Source organism: Eumetopias jubatus, unplaced genomic scaffold (genome assembly GCF_037043125.1).
Source record: "Eumetopias jubatus isolate StellerSeaLion01/CBP00866 unplaced genomic scaffold, mEumJub1_p1.0 scaffold_17, whole genome shotgun sequence".
NCBI lineage: Eukaryota > Metazoa > Chordata > Mammalia > Carnivora > Otariidae > Eumetopias > Eumetopias jubatus.
Genome location: NW_028274823.1, coordinates 10,403,515 through 10,421,284, shown reverse-complemented (window position 1 = coordinate 10,421,284; position 17,770 = coordinate 10,403,515). Strand labels below are relative to the sequence as shown.

Below are 17,770 nucleotides of genomic sequence, written 5' to 3'. Positions count from 1 at the left end.
CATAAAAGATAAAACTTTTTTTTAAAGGGGAATTCTGACATACAGTTAAATCTCACAATAATACGATGAATTATAAAGTCAGAGCAATAAAGGCTGTGGTTCTCACTACAGAAAGCTTCATTTCTGAGGCAGCAAAGTGATTTCCTCAATTAACTCACTCGTCACCCCTTCAAAGTCCAAGTCCTATATGCCCTGAGACAAAAATCATATTAAAGATTAATTTTTCTATGATGAAAATCTTACAAACATTTGCATTATTATTTTTATTATTGAAAATACCTCACTGCTTACATCGAGCTCCAGTTTTTCTGGACTGTGACTGGGTCCAAAGGAAAAAACAAAGCTAAAATGGAAGGGAAGGAGAAAAAAATGGAGGGTGGGGGAAGGGGTAGGATGCACCCAGACAAGGTAGATTCCTAGTGGGTGTTCTGCGCTACCCCAAGTAAGCAGGCCCTACTGAATGTTCTAGAATAGCTGGGATTTCTATATATTTGGTTAATTTCTACAGATCATTCTGTACTAAGCATATATTAAGTGCCTATGTGTCCAGCATTGTTTTAGGCAATGAACAAGCCAGATTCCATGAGAAGTTTAAAACACATTTAAAAATAATTCATTACATACATTGTAAATATACAAGCAAGTGAAACTAATATGATGAGAAACCATGAAAGCACTAATGTTCATGAACTGCATCTAGAGCAGACATGCATGAAAATCAGCCTTACCTTATATTTCATCTTGGGACATGAATGAATGTAGAAACCCATATAATAATAGCTGAGTTGAGATGTTTTCTGATGAAGTTGCCTAGTAAAACCAATTTCTCTGCCAAAAGAAGAATAAAGATGAAGGTACAGTTAAATCTCATTCCAATACTCAAAGTACATGTAATTTGATGTCAAATATCTAATAACATCTGAAAATATAATGTTAAGCTATTAAGAAACTCCAAGTGTTGAAAGCAAAACAATTTTAAAAAATACTTTAAGGGGTGCCTGGGTGGCTCAGTCGTTAAGCGTCTGCCTTCAGCTCAGGTCGTGATCCCAGGGTCCTGGGATCGAGCCCCACATTGGGCTCCCTGCTCCGCAAGAAGCCTGCTTCTCCCTCTCTCTCTCCCCCTACTCGTATTCCCTCTCTCGCTGTCTCTCTCTCTCTGTCAAATAAATAAAAATCTTAAAAAACAATACTTTAAGATAGCTTTTACTAAAAAGACATAAACAACTCTAAATTATTTTGAGCAAATGCATCTAAGTTCACATTTTACACTTTACTGAGCATATTAGTTGATCTAAAATTCAAACAGCATAAAAATAAAGAGATCTATTTAAAACATTACTCATTATCCCCTGGAGTTCTCAAAAGACTGGGTTTATCAAGTGAAAAACAGTGCAGCAAGTTTTATAAAACTCAAAAACCAACACATTTCAGAAAGAATGACTATTATTATGACCATTTACATGCAAACACTTGCAACTATATATGATGTAAAACTCCTTCCTACATCTAGATGCTACTCCAATATTTATTCTCCCTAAAACTAAAGAGTGGAAGAAAACTCTGCTATCTCACCACTTTTCCTCTATTTGTTGGCATAGGTGAGGTTTAACTGAACAAAGACACTGTCAGCAATGCCCAGGCTTGAAGTGGTTTTAATTTGCATCCGGATAAATCCGGGCACAGAACTTCATCCTACTTGCCCAAATGAATGATTGCTTGTATTTGAGAGTTTCAAGGAAACTTTAGTACATTTCTAAAGTAGGAGAAAAGTTGTTTGTTTCGTTTTTATGTTTGTTTCTTGAAGGCCTGCTTTTTCTTTCTTTCCCTCTTTCTTTCCAATGAATGCTTGATTTCAAGGAGAAATTTTTTAAGTGAATAGTCTGTGCATTTTGCAAGTTTAAATTTAAGTCATGGAAGGGTTGTGATCCTACAGATTCATCTGTAAAATAACAGTATTTCTAAATCCAAGCAGACTGAACGTTATTAGTCTGTAACAGAATAAATCCCACTATTCCTAGAACTAATCCACTTTCAAGGTTCAAAGTGAGGAAGAAAGCACTGGACACCAACGCGGGACCACCCACCTCTGACGACGGCACTCCTTCCCTCGGTCCTGCCTTGCCCCTCTGCTCCCCCAGTTATTCAGGCCCAAACCTGGAGCCATCCTTAACTGTTCTCCTCTCACTCCCATGTCCAATCCATCAACAGGCCCAGCTGGCCCCATCTCCAAAATATACCCTGAATCTGACCACTTCTCACTACCTCCACCTCAGCTATTCGGGTCCAAGCCAGCATAACGGCGCCCCTGGATGACTGCAGCAGCTTCCTGACTGGCTTTCCGGGTTCCCCTCTTGCCCCTCCTCACCAGTGCCTCCTGCATCTCTGTAGGAGATAAATCCCACAGAGCGGCCCAAGTGGTTTTTTTACAATATTAACCAGATCAGGTAACCTCCCCAAACCCTTCGCCTTCAAACTGGGTTGATATCACACTTAGACAAAATCGAACCTCCCTACCATGACCTATCAAGCGCAGCTCCATCGGCCCCTCCTCACCAGTGCCTCCTGCATCTCTGCCCTCCCTGCCTAACTCCTGTCTACATCCTACCCCATATCCTAGCCCGCAGGACCTATCTTCTCCATTCTGACCACCTCAGTTGTTGTACCACCCATATTTCTACCCTTAGACTTTTATTTAAACAGTTGGGTCCTTTATTTTTTCTTGGCTCCTCAAATGTCACCTGTCCAGAGAGGTCTTTCCTGACTGCCCTATACAAAAAGGACCTCATACCTATCACTGTGATTTTATTTTTGTCACAGCATAATGGAGTATTTAAAATTATGTTGGTATTCTAATTTACTGTCTTCTTTGACAAAGCTGGAAACCCTTATTCATTTCTATGAATTGTGTCTGAGACACATAGATTCTTCTCAAATAAACATCTGTTAAACAAATTAATTCATTTCTAAAATTCATCTTGCTAACAAAACATAAATAAATGTCATGCTCATGATCCCCAATTCAAACAAATTTTTTAAACCCACAGACTAGATTATGTAAAAATCTATATTGATTATAGATTTAAATATAAAAACTATATTCATTTACAATTGCTTAAGAAATTAAAGAAATGGAGGGAAACTAGCTAAACAGATTTCACTGAAATACACTATAATCAATAATAGAACCAGCAATTTAGAGCGTGTTCTCCCCAATTTTGCTTGGAAATATCAAATTTCCTGGCTGCCTTTCCTCTTCTAGAAAACTCGGCAACTCATATTCTCAAGAACACTAAAAGGAAATGACAAGACTGTAATGCAGAGGCAATCTCCCTGCTTTCAACTGGCAACAACTTTCATGCTCCCAGGCTCCTCTGCTTCTTCCTCAAAGCTCTCCAGCTCTAGAATTTCAAGAGATATACCAAAGCAATAAATAGAACACTTACAATTTTGCTGGGAACTGATTATTTACTACCTCAAATGCAGCAGGATTTCAATATCCCTTAGTTTACTGAGATATGAAATGTCATATATAGGTTGGAATTCACTATGTGGGAATAAATATTCTTGATATTTATCTAAGAAGTCTAAACAAATCCATAGCTACATACTGTAAAGTGATAGATACAAAAACAAAACAAGAAGGAAAATGACAATAATTTCAAAGTGTTGGCTGATTTTGGTCCAAAGAAAAAGTACTTTTCTGAAATAAATACACACTTCTAAAGTTACAAAATGTAAATGCTTTAAATTATCAGTTCCAATATCATTGACGTCATTATGTCTCATGAATATTCTTAGTTTATACACAAATGCAATTAAATACATAAGAAAAATAAAAGATTATTACAGAGATCAGTTGTAAACACTGTATAATTGTGAATCTGCTATAACTTGGCATTAGGAGACATTAGGTTGAAAATACCAAGATGGAGAATTTTTCTTTATATTACAGACCACTGAAACACACAGAATCAATTATGGACCAGATTTTTTTACAAAAATCAAATGGAGATTAAAGAAAAATGCCAACTCTTCCACTTTTATAATTCAGAAAAAAACACATACACAACAAATAAAATAAATAACCTCAAAGTGTATCTTCCCAAGATGTGAGAATGTGACCACTGGACACAGAGATTGGGAAAAGAGAAAACAATGACACCATGAGAACGAGAGAGTCTCAAGGTCCCAGACAAGCAACAGAAAAATAATTTTCAATTCTCCTTCCCTTCTCTACCACATATATACGCAGACAAGAAGGAATAAAAATAGAACAAGTATTTTCATGGAATAAGGCCCTAAACTTTCTACCATCAGGATAATGCAAAATATCTGTGTTGTGCTGCATATATTTGCAGCCATGGACATAAAAGGGAAATAATCTTTTGATGAGAGCCACAGAATTTAGTGGACAGTTAGGGACTTCCCAGTCCTGTTCCATATACTTTCTCACATTACTTTATTTACATTAGATTCATTTAAACTTTAATTATGAAAAAACATATACAACAATGACAAAAATATGTAAATACTATAATATTTAAGGAACATTAAGTTGTTCTTGATAGAGTAGCTTAAATAAAGACATAAACAAAAAAAGCACCCCACAAATACAATGACTTGTCATATATTAGACGAGATGGATAACTTAAAAAGCTAGGGAATTACCATCAGACATCGGCCTCAGTTCTAAAAGTGGTATTCTAAATACCAATATATAACAGACTACTATAGCAACAAAATTATGAACTATCAAGTAGGATTTCTGCTCTTATATGATGAACTCTAATCAAATGAGGAATTATCTGAAGTTCCATACGACCCATGAGAGCTGTCAAAAGTAATCTTACCGTAAGGCAGAGTAGACACCCAAAGACAGGAATGAATAATCAGGATCATAGTACAAATATACAGACGAGACACAGTATGGAAGGATGTCAATCACCCCCACAGCAATGATTCTTCCATCAAGCCAATACTGCTGGTGAAAGGAGCCATAACCACAATCTGGTCCATGAGGGGGATTCTCAGCCTATGAGAAAGCAGACATACATATGAACAGTTTGTTGTCTCTACCTTTATATTAAAAATCTTAATAATTATCCTATTATACTTTTACTTTCCGCTGTAACTCCTAAAATTTCCCATGTTGCCATCATCCTCTGCAGTCACACCCTGTGAAACTTTTTACTTGTATAAACACTGACCAAACAAAAGAATGAGAAAAAGAAATAAACTTGGGATTTTTTTAACTTGTTTAAAAATTTAACAGTAGGAAATATAAATTTCACAGGGTAAATAAATATTAAACTATATTTTCTGTTCCACATAAAATTTAGGAAAAGAAATGGTGTATGAGAGAAGATGGAGAACAGAAAGGAGAGGCGGCGGGTGAGAAGAGAACTGCCCCCATACTGCCAGCCGGGCCTGATCTGTCACGACACTGCACTGAAAAGGCATATGATTCCATTACTTTTTCTAGGTAAGAGTTCTTGTGTAAAAGGGCTATAACACTTCCTCTTTCTGGCCAAAAGAAAATAAAGTTATTTCCTTACCATTATCCTAATGTAACTATAATCCACAAAAGAAACGAAGAGATTTCAGAATATTACCATTTATCTGTAAATAGTTGAGTGACATTTTTCATTTTAAAATTCAGTATGACTTCATTTTTTTTAAAGATTTATTTATTTATTTTTAGAGAGAGAGAAAGAGCACACGGGGGGAGCAGGGGAAGAGAGCTGAGGGAGAGGGAGAGAATCTCAAACAGACTGCCTGCTGACTGTGGAGCCTGACAGGGGGCTCAATCTCACAACCCTGAGACACCGTGACCTGAGCCAAAACCATGAGTAGGACATTCAACCCAACTGAGCCACCCAGGTGCCCCTAAAATTCCATGATTTTAAATATAACTGTTGCTAAATGAAAATCATAAAACAAAAATTATGACACATCATAAAAAATGCTTTGCTCTAGGGATGTTAGAGATTGACAATTTAAGTGAACAAATACAATAGCACATCTATATCATTTTCATACAGCTAAAATCACAGATAATATGTATGGATACAAGTAGATGAGAATGAAGAAAAATGAAATAAGTTGGTCTACCAATATTAAAACCAGGAAAAAAAAACATTACAAGATAGGAAATCTACAGATCAGTATCTCTCCTAACACAGATGCAAAAATCCTCACCAAATATCAATAAATCAAATCCAACAATGTATAAAAAGAATTATATAATGTATGTGACAAAGTGGGATTTATTCCAGGTACAGGAGGCTGGCTCAACATTAGAAACGTAATTTTTTTAAAAAAGCAATTAATGTAATCCATCATGAAAACAGGCTAAAGGAAAAATCCTACGATATATCAACTGACACAGAAAACACCTCTGACAAAACCCAACATCCTTTCATGACTAAAAACTCAACAAACGAGGAAGGGAAAGGAACTTCATCAACTTAATAAAGAACATATACAAAAAATCTACAGCTGACATCATACTTAATGGTAAGAAAATGGATGCTTTCCCCAATAAAATCAGGAACAAGGCTATGATACCCTCTCTCATCACTCCCATTCAACATCATAATGAAAATCCAAGCTAGTGTAATAAAATAAGAAAAGGAAATAAAAGGTATAAAGATTGGGAAGGAAAAAGAAAAACTGTCCTTATTCACAAATGACATGATTTACCATGTAGAAAATCCAAAGAATCAACAACAAAAAATGGAAGTAATAAGCAATTATAGCAAGGTCACAGGATACTGAGTTAACAATCTAAAGTCATTTGCTTTACTATATACCAGCTATAACTGGAATTTGAAATTAACAACCCAATACCATTTGTAAAACCAAAAAAATTACATGGCTAAGTATAAATCTAACAAAATATGTACAGAATATATATGCAGAAAATTCTGACAGAGGAATCAAAGAAGAGGTAACTAAATGGAAAAAGTATTACATGTTCATAGATTGGAAGACTCAATATTGGTAAAATGTCCATTCTTCCCAAGCTGGTTCACAGATTTAATGCAATCCCAATCTAAATCTCAGCCAACTATTTTGCGGATATCAACAAATTTATCTAACGTTTATATAAAAAGGTAGAAGACCTAGAATAGCCAACATAATACTGAAGAACCAATTTGAAGGACTGACACTACCTGATATCAAGACTTAGGATAAAGCTGGGGTGCCAGAGTGGCATAGTCGGTTAACCGTCTGACTCTTGGTTTCTGCTCAAGTCATGATCTCGGGGCTATGACAGCCCCCTCTGTGTTGGGTTCTGTGCTCAGTGCAGAGTCTGCTTGAGATTCTCTCTCCCTGCCCCTCCCACTTGTGCACATGCTCTCTCTCTCTCTCTCATATAAATAAATAAATCTTAAAAAAAAATACTTACAATAAAGCAATGAAGCTACAATAATCAAGATAGGGTGATACTGGTGAAAGAACAGACAAGTAGAACAGTGTAACAGAACAGACAGCCCAGAAATAGACCCACATAAATATGGCTGACTGAAAGGAGCAGAGACAGTTCAATAGTGAAAGGACAGTCTTTACAACAAATGATGCTGTAACAACTGAACACCCAAATGCAAAAAAATCTAAATCTAGACACAGACCTTACATCTTTTAAAAAAATTAGCTCAAAATGCACCATAAGCCTAAATGTAAAATGCAAAACTATAAAACTTCTAGATGATAACATAGGAGAAAATCTAGGTGACCCTGGGTTTTGTGATGAGTTTTTAGATACAATGCCAGAAGCATAATCCATGAAAGAAATAACTGACAAGTTGGACTTCATTAAAATTAAAAACTGCTTTGGGAAACACACAGAAGAATAAAAAGTGAAGCCACTGACTGGAGAAAATTGCAACACATGTATTGGATAAAGGACTGGTATTCAAGAACAGAAAGACTCTTAAAAATTCAACAGTAAAAAAAACAAACAGCCCAATTAAAAACTGGGCAAAGTATGTGAGCAAACACCTCACCAAAAAAGAGGTACAGGTGGCAAATAAGCATATGAAAAGATGCTCAACGTCATTTGTTAGGGAATGGAAAAGAAACAACAATGAGATAGTACTACCCAACTATTAGAATGGCTGAAATCCAAAAACCTGAATATTAAATTCTGGCCAGGATGAGGAACAAAAGGAACTCTCATTCATTGATAATGGAATGTAAAATGGTATGGACACTTTGTGGAGGACGGTTTGAGAGTTTCTGACTAAGCGAAACATAGTGTTACCATATAAAACAGTAATTACATTCATAGGTATTTATCCAGTTTGTCTGAAAACTCAGATCACACAAAAACCCAAAGGCCTGCATGCAAATGTTCATAACAATTTTATTCATAATCACCCCAAACTGGAAGCAACAAGGATATCCTTCAATAGGTGATAAATAAATCATGATACATGGAATACTATTCATCAATCAAAAGAAATAAATCATCAAGTCACAAACACACAAAATGAAGAAACCTTAAATGCATATTGCTAAGTGAAAGAAGCCAGTCTGAAAATGCTACCTACATACATTCCAAATACATCCTGTAAAAGGCAAAACTATAAAGACAGTAAAAAGATAAGCGGCAGCCATGAGTGTGGGGGATCTGGGGGTGGGATGAGTAGACGTAGCACAGGGGACTTTCCGGGTGAAGCTATTCTCTCCAATTCTGTACTGGTGGATATGTGACATTATGCACTTATCAAAACTCAGAACTTTATGACACAAAGAGTGAGCGTTAATGGATGCAAACTAAAAGAAAATCATTTAGGAGATTAAGGGATTCCAGGAAGGAACAGAAATATGACAAGAGAATCTAACTGTATTACAAATATAAGAAGTAACCTGCCTGAAAGCAGTTGGGAGGGGAAAGGTGCTGACCTCAGTACCTTTGGGGTCCCTAAGAATGAAGGCAAAAGTAAATCTGCCGTAAGCATTGTATTCTACCTGATACGTTGTTTTACATGAGACTACAGGTTAACAATTCTGACACTAATACACATATCTACTGTAAATGGATGGAGGCTTCTCACTGTTGGAGTGGGAATTTACAGATAAGCAAGATAAAATCCACAGGGTAATAGATTAGAATTGGAGACATGAGTCTCCACTGTATTAAGCTAAACTGTTTAGCTTAATAGAGACAAGATGGTTACATACAGAAATATTTATAGGTCTGTATACAACAAATATATGTTCATACAGTAAGAGTTAGTACGCACATATTTCTTTACTCTGTCAGATGAGAAGGCCTAAAGAAATGACACCCTAGTAGCAACAAGCACACCTAGCACCTAGATCTTGGTTTCTCCGTTCTGTCGTATAAGAAACAAGCCTACTGGGGAAAAATGCCTGATTCCAGGACTAAGACAGGAAATATACAAGATAAGCCTGGTTCATCTTTTTTAAGATTTATTTATTTCAGAGACAAAGTGAGCAAGCAAGTGGGAGGAGGGGCAGAGGGAGAGACAGAATCCCAAACGGACTCCACCCTGAGCGGAGAGCCTGATGCAGGGCCCAATCCCCGGACCCCAAGATGTGATCCAAGCCACAGCCAAGAGCTGGATGCTCAATCAGCTGAGCCACCCAGGCTCCCCAGCCTAGTTCATCTTGTAGTGTCAAAACGTAAGAAAGCACTTGAAAAACAAAAAGAAACACCCACTGATGGGGTTCTATCAAAGGGGCACAGAGGACAGCTAAAAGAGTTCCCAATGGCCAAAGCTGGAACAATTTGAGCAACAAAACAAAGTAGTATCAGATTACGACCCAAACTACAAAATAAATATCCATGAGTGCACACTACTGTATATGATTGAAAAAATTAATAAATGAGGAAGAAAGACAAATTTCCCATGCAGAAGAAGTCCAAAAAGTTTATGTAAATACTCTGCCCTAAGGGTAAGAGAGCATAACTCCCTCCTGAAGTGTGGGCTACACACAGGAATTCCCTTCCAAAGAGTACAGGTATGGGAGAGGGCTTAAGAGAGTAACTGCACAGGTGATCAAGATCAACAACAGCAAATGGGTGCTAGCAGTATCAGTGATTTCTAAAACTTCCACTGTTATAGTTAAAATGTTGTTTGGGCAACAAATATGCCTTTAAACTTTTAAGAGCATCCACCAAGAAGAAGAAGGAGAAGAAGAAGAAGAAGGAGAAGAAAGAAGAAAGAAGAAAGAAGTAGAAGAAGGAAAGAAGAAGTTGTCAAACCCCAATTCTAGCATTCACTGTCACATATACCTTTGCTCTTTAAAAAGCCATGTTTAGGTGCGCCTGGGCAGCTCAGTCATTAAGCGTCTGCCTTCGGCTCAGGTCATGATCCCAGGGTCCTGGGATCGAGCCCCGCATAGGGTTCCCTGCTCTGCAGGAAGCCTGCTTCTCCCTCTCCTACTCCCCCTGCTTGTGTTCCCTCTCTAGCTGTGTCTCTCTCTGTCAAATAAATAAATAAAATCTTAAAAAATTAAAAAATAAATAAATAAATAGCCATGTTTATCTCCCTAGAAACAGACACAGTTTGAGGAGTAGAACAGGCAACAGACAGAAGCAAAAAAAAAGGGGGGGGGGGAGGGAAACTATATCATGTGACAGTAGGAAGGGAAAAATGAAGGGGGGAATCAGAGGGGGAGACGAACCATGAGAGACTCTGGACTCTGAGAAACAAACTGAGGGTTCTAGAGGGGTAGGGGGTGGGGGGATGGGTTAGCCTGGTGATGGGTATTAAGGAGGGCACGTACTGAATGGAGCACTGGGTGTTATATGCAAACAATGAATCATGGAACACTACATCAAAAACTAATGATGTACTGTGTGGTGATTAACATAATATAATAAAATTAAATTAAAAAAAAGACTATACCACCTGAACTGACACCAACACTCTAAACTGTTAATGGACTTGAAGTTGAATTGCCTGTCTCAGAAGCTAGACTGTTCCAAATATGTAATAAGAAATACACAAATTCCTATATATCACTGAATTTTATGAAAACCATCTTTTAGATGTAAGCAATCCCTGAGGCTTATAGGAATGAAGTGCCCTGTCTTTAAAAATAATCAGGTAGGAGAACAACCCAGCAGTGACAGGGAGCCAGAGATAAGCTGTAGTTTGTGCTACATAAGGCGGCGAGTCTATCAAATGTCAGGAAGGCTCCAAGTCAAATGCTAATTGGATGACTTTGAAATGAATCTAAATTCTTCCATAATTTCAGTGTAGCATCATTCTAGGACTCATTAAATCTAATGTGTACATTCATTCACTAAAAAATGTATTTATCAAACACATAATAAGTATTGACTTAACAGGCATTATCTCAATAAGTAAACGACCAAAAGTTTACGTTAACCCTAAATATAAATCAGCCTTGCTTGTTGTACAAGCTTGAAATCTATTTTCCAAACTGCAACTACCTTCTCAGTTTCCAATTTTAATAATTTCATTCATTCCCTGGACCTCCCATTTAATAACCGGCTTCCATTTACTTCACTTGTTTGTCCTCCTGTGAGCCCAGTCACAACCAATGCGGCCTACCACCAGTATTCCCAACTCTCAATGCATGTGGAGTCAAGGGTCTTCTCCATCTGCAAAACCCTATCTATGTATATAGGTATGGGCTGCCTTATAAATACTGAGGAAAGACTAAGTCATACAACTAGCTACTCTGACCCCCACTACATCACAGATGAGGAAACAAGAAATCCAGGAGTCAGTTAACAATACAATGATCATTAAATCATGGAGTTGTAAACTGACATACAAACTAGCCTCCTAGCCCCTAGGTCAATGCTATTTTTATGCTATCCTAAGAAAATCAGCCAATCAAACACATTTAAATATCTTCACTTTTCGAATATCCCTAAGATATCCAAGTCAGTAGGAGGTAAGGCAACATGAAAAACAAAGTATTTCAATGCAGGGTTTTCAACAAGTTTTCTTAAAACTTGTTTTGCTGTATTCCTTTTCTTTCCAGCATGTTTTCTGACAATTAAAATATGAATGATTTCCTTTCCTCCCTGTGGGAGCTTCACTGACCTAATTTTTAAAAACAGATTTAAAAAATGGAAAACAATCTAAGTGAAGGCCGAGAAGAAGCTATTTTCCGAAAAGTACATCTGGTTGCTTCAGCACTACTGATTAATAGTGACTTATGGTTCTCAGTTTGGTAAGTCAATTGATATTTTCAAGTTTTTCCACAGGTACATGGCGGCTGCGGCAAACAGGTTGAAGGTGAACCTGAATTACTGATTTGTCTTGGCCCTCCGTGAAGAGATGGAGCAGCCAGAGCCCCCAGATCACTCACTTCTGGCCAGGAAATGTGGAAAAAATTCAATGCCTACCTTGTTTCCAATACCATAATCTGAATTGATTTCACTAACATGCTTCATGTCTGTGAACATACACACATCTGTTGAATCAGTATTATCCTTCCACCTGACACAAAACTGCCACAACAGGCTTTCCCTCAAATAAGATCCCTTAGCTCAAATTATTTAACACTAAAACATGGAAAGAATACAGAAATTTAAGGGACAGAGTAAAGGCGGTAAAAAGAGAAAGAACAATAAGTAAATCTGTGAAATCAGAAATCAGCAGAACTCCTGGTTATGTCTCCCCAGTCACTCAACAACATCCTTGAAATCCAGACTCAATGAAGTTTATCATGCCATATGCTTCAATATGCTAGTATTTGGATACCTGTTGGTTTTTATGAGTAGCAACTAGAGATTACCTTTTTTGCAAATGTATGTGTTTTCAGCTAACATAGATTTGTCACTCTCACCCCCACTAGGTCAGAAAGATCCACATCTTATAACAGTCCCTTCACTTAATTCTCCCAGGGGCTCAGTCCCTCAGCATCTAGTCAGTGACTAGTCTATTCTCACTGACTGCCTTGAGAATCCTATTTCAATCCTTGGGACTGTCGCATTTCTTCAACCTCTTACTTTGTTAAAGCCTGTAAATTGTTCACAAAACAAAACGAAATGAAGTGAAATAAAATAAAATAAAGCCTATTAATTTTTAACACTCCGACTGCTACTTAAAAACACAGAAGGTGATACAATTATAGATTATTCAGGAAAATACACACTATTTGGGAAAGAGGAAGTAACAGAGGTGCAGGTATCATGTAAACTGGCAGCTCTCAAACTTCTTGGTCTCCAAATCTCTCTACATACTTGCAAAACTTATTGAGGAAGGCAAGGAGATTTTGCTCATTGAAGATAAGGAATTCAGGAGATATTTATTGTACTAGATATTAAAACTAGTATTTTTAAAATATGTATTTGTTATTTGCTTAAAGATAACAATGAATAACTTAAAAAATAACTACTATATTTCCCAAAACAAAACAAAAATTTAGCTAGAAGAATGGCACTGATTTACATTTCTGGAATCTCTTTAATGTCTGGTTTGGCAGAGGATAGCTGGATCTCATACTTGCTTCTGCACTTGCTGTCATCATGCAGCCTCTGGAAAACATCCCCATATACTCATAAGAGAATGAGAGAGAAAAAGGCTAATAAAATATAATTTTGACCTCAAGGATCCCTTGCTAAGGCTTCAGGGGCTACCAGGAATTGCAGGACATTTTTGAGAGCATTCACATAAATGAATTTTTAAAAATATAGGTAGCGAAGGAGGCTATAAACTGTAAGCCATAAAAAGAAAGGAAGGACGGCAGAGTGACTTGAGTCCAGGATTTGGAATCAAAGTATCTGGAGTTGAACCCTAACTCCACTATACACTTTCTGGCTATTTTTCCCTTAGCAAGGCAATAACTACTTTTAAAACTATCTGTTTCTGCATTTTTTTTAAAGTAGGCTCCATGCCCAACGAGGGGTTTAAACTCACGACTCTGAGACCAAGCCAGCCAGACATCCCTCCATTTCTGCATTTTTAAAACAGGAATCCTGAGGCGCCTGGGTGGCTCAGTTGGTTAAGCGGCTGCCTTCGGCTCACGTCATGATCCCAGGGTCCTGGGATCGAGCCCTGCATTGGGCTCCCTGCTCAGCGGAAAGCCTGCTTCTCCCTCTCCCACTCCTCCTACTTGTGTTCCTGCTCTTGCTGTCTCTCTCTCTGTCAAATAAATAAATAAAATCTTTAAAAAAAAAAAAAAAACAGGAATCCTACTACTGCTCACCCTCAAAGGTCATTGTGAAAAACAAATGATAAGGTACAAAGAAAAGCATCTTGCAGACTGTGAGCAAATCTGGGTCAGTTTTTGCTTTTAGTTTTAAGGGGTCTGAATGGCACACCCTAAGAGTTTACATCTGCGAGATTACACCAATAGCTCCTGTAACAGCAGCTATTCAAATTAATAGCAGCTATCTTAATTTCACCCGTAAATCAGTCGTGATGTGACTAACAATATTGAATAGTTTACCTTTCTCATGCTTGCACTTTGCACAGTTCTGGATATGTGAAAGAATAAACAAAGTTATTTCTCAGAAGTTCCTCCATTGCAAAGATTTAGCTGGTAACAGGAAAAAATGTAATAGAGCTCACCACTAGCTATACAAAAGAAAAAGCATCTTAAAGGCTGGGGAAGAAGGACAAGGTTTATGAATGAGCCGGCTCTGCAGGAGGACACCAAAGGCACTCTGCAGAAATGGCATCAATATTGATAGGCCAATTTAGGCTTCTAGTTAAACTGCTCCCCAAATGGGTGTATATGTACTCTGATAAAGTACACCTGTCTCCTGACCCACCTGCCTCCACATACACTAGGCTTAAAAAAACACTGTTAAGACTCAAAGGAGCAGACAAAGGGGGAGTCATGTGCCAGGGACCAGAGGCAGCATTTATTTGCTGGGGAGACTTAACCATGGGTTCAAAGATAGTAATAGGAAAGGTCTTCAGGGACTTTAAGAAAGCAGAGCCTGCACTGTCCTCCCAAGACATCCAAAATACCTCTCCCAGACCACGCCTGTTCACACAAAAATCTGCAATTAGACAATTAGTGTCCTGCATCTTTTTTAAACAGCAGTTCATGGAGGCCCCAAAGGAAATCATTTTAAGCACCAGATTAAAAGTCTGCATTGTTTTAAAAGAACTTATTCCTGCAATTTTTTTGCCTTTTGTTAAGTTTCACAAAACACTGCACTGAAGTTTGGATTTATTTAATTTTTTTAAAAGATTTATTTGAGAGAGAGAAAGCACGAGCACGGGTGGGGGGAGGGACAGAGGGCAAGACAGAATCTCCAGCAAACTCCCCGCTGAGCGTGGAGCTGAGGCAGGGCTGGCTCTCAGGACCCCAAGATCATTACCTGAGCTGAAATCAAGAGTTAGATGCTTAACTGGACACTTAACTGACTGAGCCACCCAGGCGCCCCATCGGGATTCATTTTAAAAATAAAAACACAAAGATGTGCTAAACCACTATGATCAAAATTTACCTAATCTCTTAAAAAAGAAAACCCAAACTAATTTGAAAATTTGAAATAATATGGTCTATAATTAAGAAATGAAGAAAATAAGTGAATTTAAGTTGGAAAATACAAATAGCAATGCTCATGGTGATATGTCATGCAATGATTTAAAAATCAAATGTAACCAACTCCTAGTTGGCAATCAGTACACTAAAGATGGCCACCAACTTAACACAGTTCCTGGCTCATCGCTATATTATATGGTAGATATAATGACAAACTACCTGGAAGACTCCAGCCCTGTTTCTAGTTATGTCCAAAAGTATGTGAAATTAAAAATACTTTAAGGATCAATTCTGAGAAAATACATGGTGATTGGACATGTAGTTCCCACCAAAGAACATTCCACTTTCCTCTAATCAGAATCCTCTAAATGTCCAGGAAAAGGAAAACCTCTCCATAACCATGCACTTCCATTCACTGACACAACACTCAGGCAGTTCTTCTGGGCGGTTAGAGAATGGTACTTAACACAAGGTCTGCTTTTAATGAGTACTTGTTCCCCTGGCAAAAACCCCCCTCCTACCAAGACAACTGTAGCCTTGAACTAGCTAGGAACATTACCTGATGGGTTTAGCTACCAATAGCATTGTAATCACCACCACCAAGAAATATTTTGTCTTTCTAGGTTACTTTTTGGGGGCTGATTCTGACAGTAACAGAAACTGAGTACTCTGATTTGATATCCTGCTGGATGTCAACATTTTACAACCCAGCTTACATTATAGGAGACAAATTTATTGATCCTAGCCTTCAAAATATTCAATTATCTTAGGTATAAATTAAATAATGTTAATTCTGTAACAAGATTGTACCAAAATTATTTGTCTATGCAGGCTTATTCTGATATTATTTCCAATCACCACTTATATTTCAATTCAGACAATAACATTTAAGTGATGCTAATGAAAAAAAGTGCACATAAAAAGTTATATTTTCTTTTACTGTATTTTAAGCAACACTTTCTCTGCTCATAAAGCATATAAAAGTTAATTTTATTAAGTAAAAAAAACGACTTAATTTTTATAGCCTTAAAATTAGGAAGAATTCCTATCATGTCCTTATTCGCACAATTCTCTCAAGTTGCTACACAGTACTTTATACAGGTAGACCTCTAAATGCCTCAATTTTATCAGAATCCCTGAGTTGATGAAGATTAGCTGGTCATCGGAGAGGAACAAACTACACCAACTGCCTCAATTTCTGTTGATAATCTCGATAAACAATTCAGTAGCATCTAACTTAAAAATTTTAATCAGCTCCTATTGACTATGTCCAGGACACTGATACCATGACAACCTTTGTGCACTTCCAAATTGGGAGAAAGAACCAAATTAAACAAAATTGTAAAATAAAATAAGCTAATTACGGTCCATTCATATGAAGAACTATTATGTAGTAAATAAAAACTATTATTACCAAGAACTTGTAATAACATTATAAACATTTCGGGGTGCCTGGGTGGCTCAGGTGTTAAGCATCTGCCTTCGGCTCGGGTCATGATCCCAGGGTCCTGGGATCGAGCCCCGCATCAGGCTCCGTGCTCGGCGGGAAGCCTGCTTCGCCCTCTCCCTCTGCCCCTGCTTGTGTTCCCTCTCTCACTGTCTCTCTCTGTTAAATAAATAAATAAAATCTTTAAAAATAAATAAATAAACACTTCTCCAAGTGAAGACAATATAAAGTGTCACGTATGATCCCAACCATATGCAAAATTTCTCTCTCTCTACATGTGTGTAGGGCACACACAAACTTATAAAGATGGGGAAAAAAATCAAGTCCTGTCAGTACAGGGTTCATGGATGATACATATTCTCTTCTCCATTTATTTTTAATAAAAATGCAATATTGTATAATCAAGAGTTTTAAAAACTGAGGTTGAAGAATTATTAGCATGTATTAAAAAGACACAGTGGTATCTGAAATTTGATAAAGGCCAAAAAAAAAAAAATGGGTGTTCTCTTTTCATTTATTTTTTATTTAAATTCAATTTAGTTAACATATAGTGCATACAGTGTATTATTAGTTTCAGGGATAGAATTTAGTGATTCATCAGGTGCATATAACACTCAGCTCTCATTACATCAAGTGCCCTCCTTAATGCCCCTCACCCAGTTACCCCATCCCCCCACCCCTCCTCCCCTCCAGCAACCCTCAGTTTGTTCCCTAGAATTAAGAGTCTCTTATGGTTTAAGTGCAGTTCTGGGCTTGATTTTCTATTGACTGGGTTATTTTACAATTTGGCTGGGGCAGAGGTTAACTTAAAGATTTCTGCCCAGTGGAACAAGTAACCCAAAAAGTTACAGTTTAATGCCCTGT

General features: G+C 37.4%; 1 protein-coding gene across 12 annotated transcripts in view; it reads right to left on the bottom strand.

The window, feature by feature from the left end:
* The window catches only part of ATE1 (arginyltransferase 1), a 179,730-nt gene that overhangs the window by 88,014 nt on the left and 73,946 nt on the right, over positions 1-17,770 (bottom strand). For all 12 annotated transcript variants that reach the window (XM_088019774.1, XM_088019773.1, XM_028121756.2 and 9 more), the window contains 2 exons: positions 4,851-5,032; positions 729-828 (listed from right to left, as the gene is read on the bottom strand). In XM_088019774.1, coding sequence (XP_087875900.1) covers positions 729-828; positions 4,851-5,032 — 282 coding nt within the window. The remainder of the gene's footprint in view (positions 1-728; positions 829-4,850; positions 5,033-17,770) is intronic.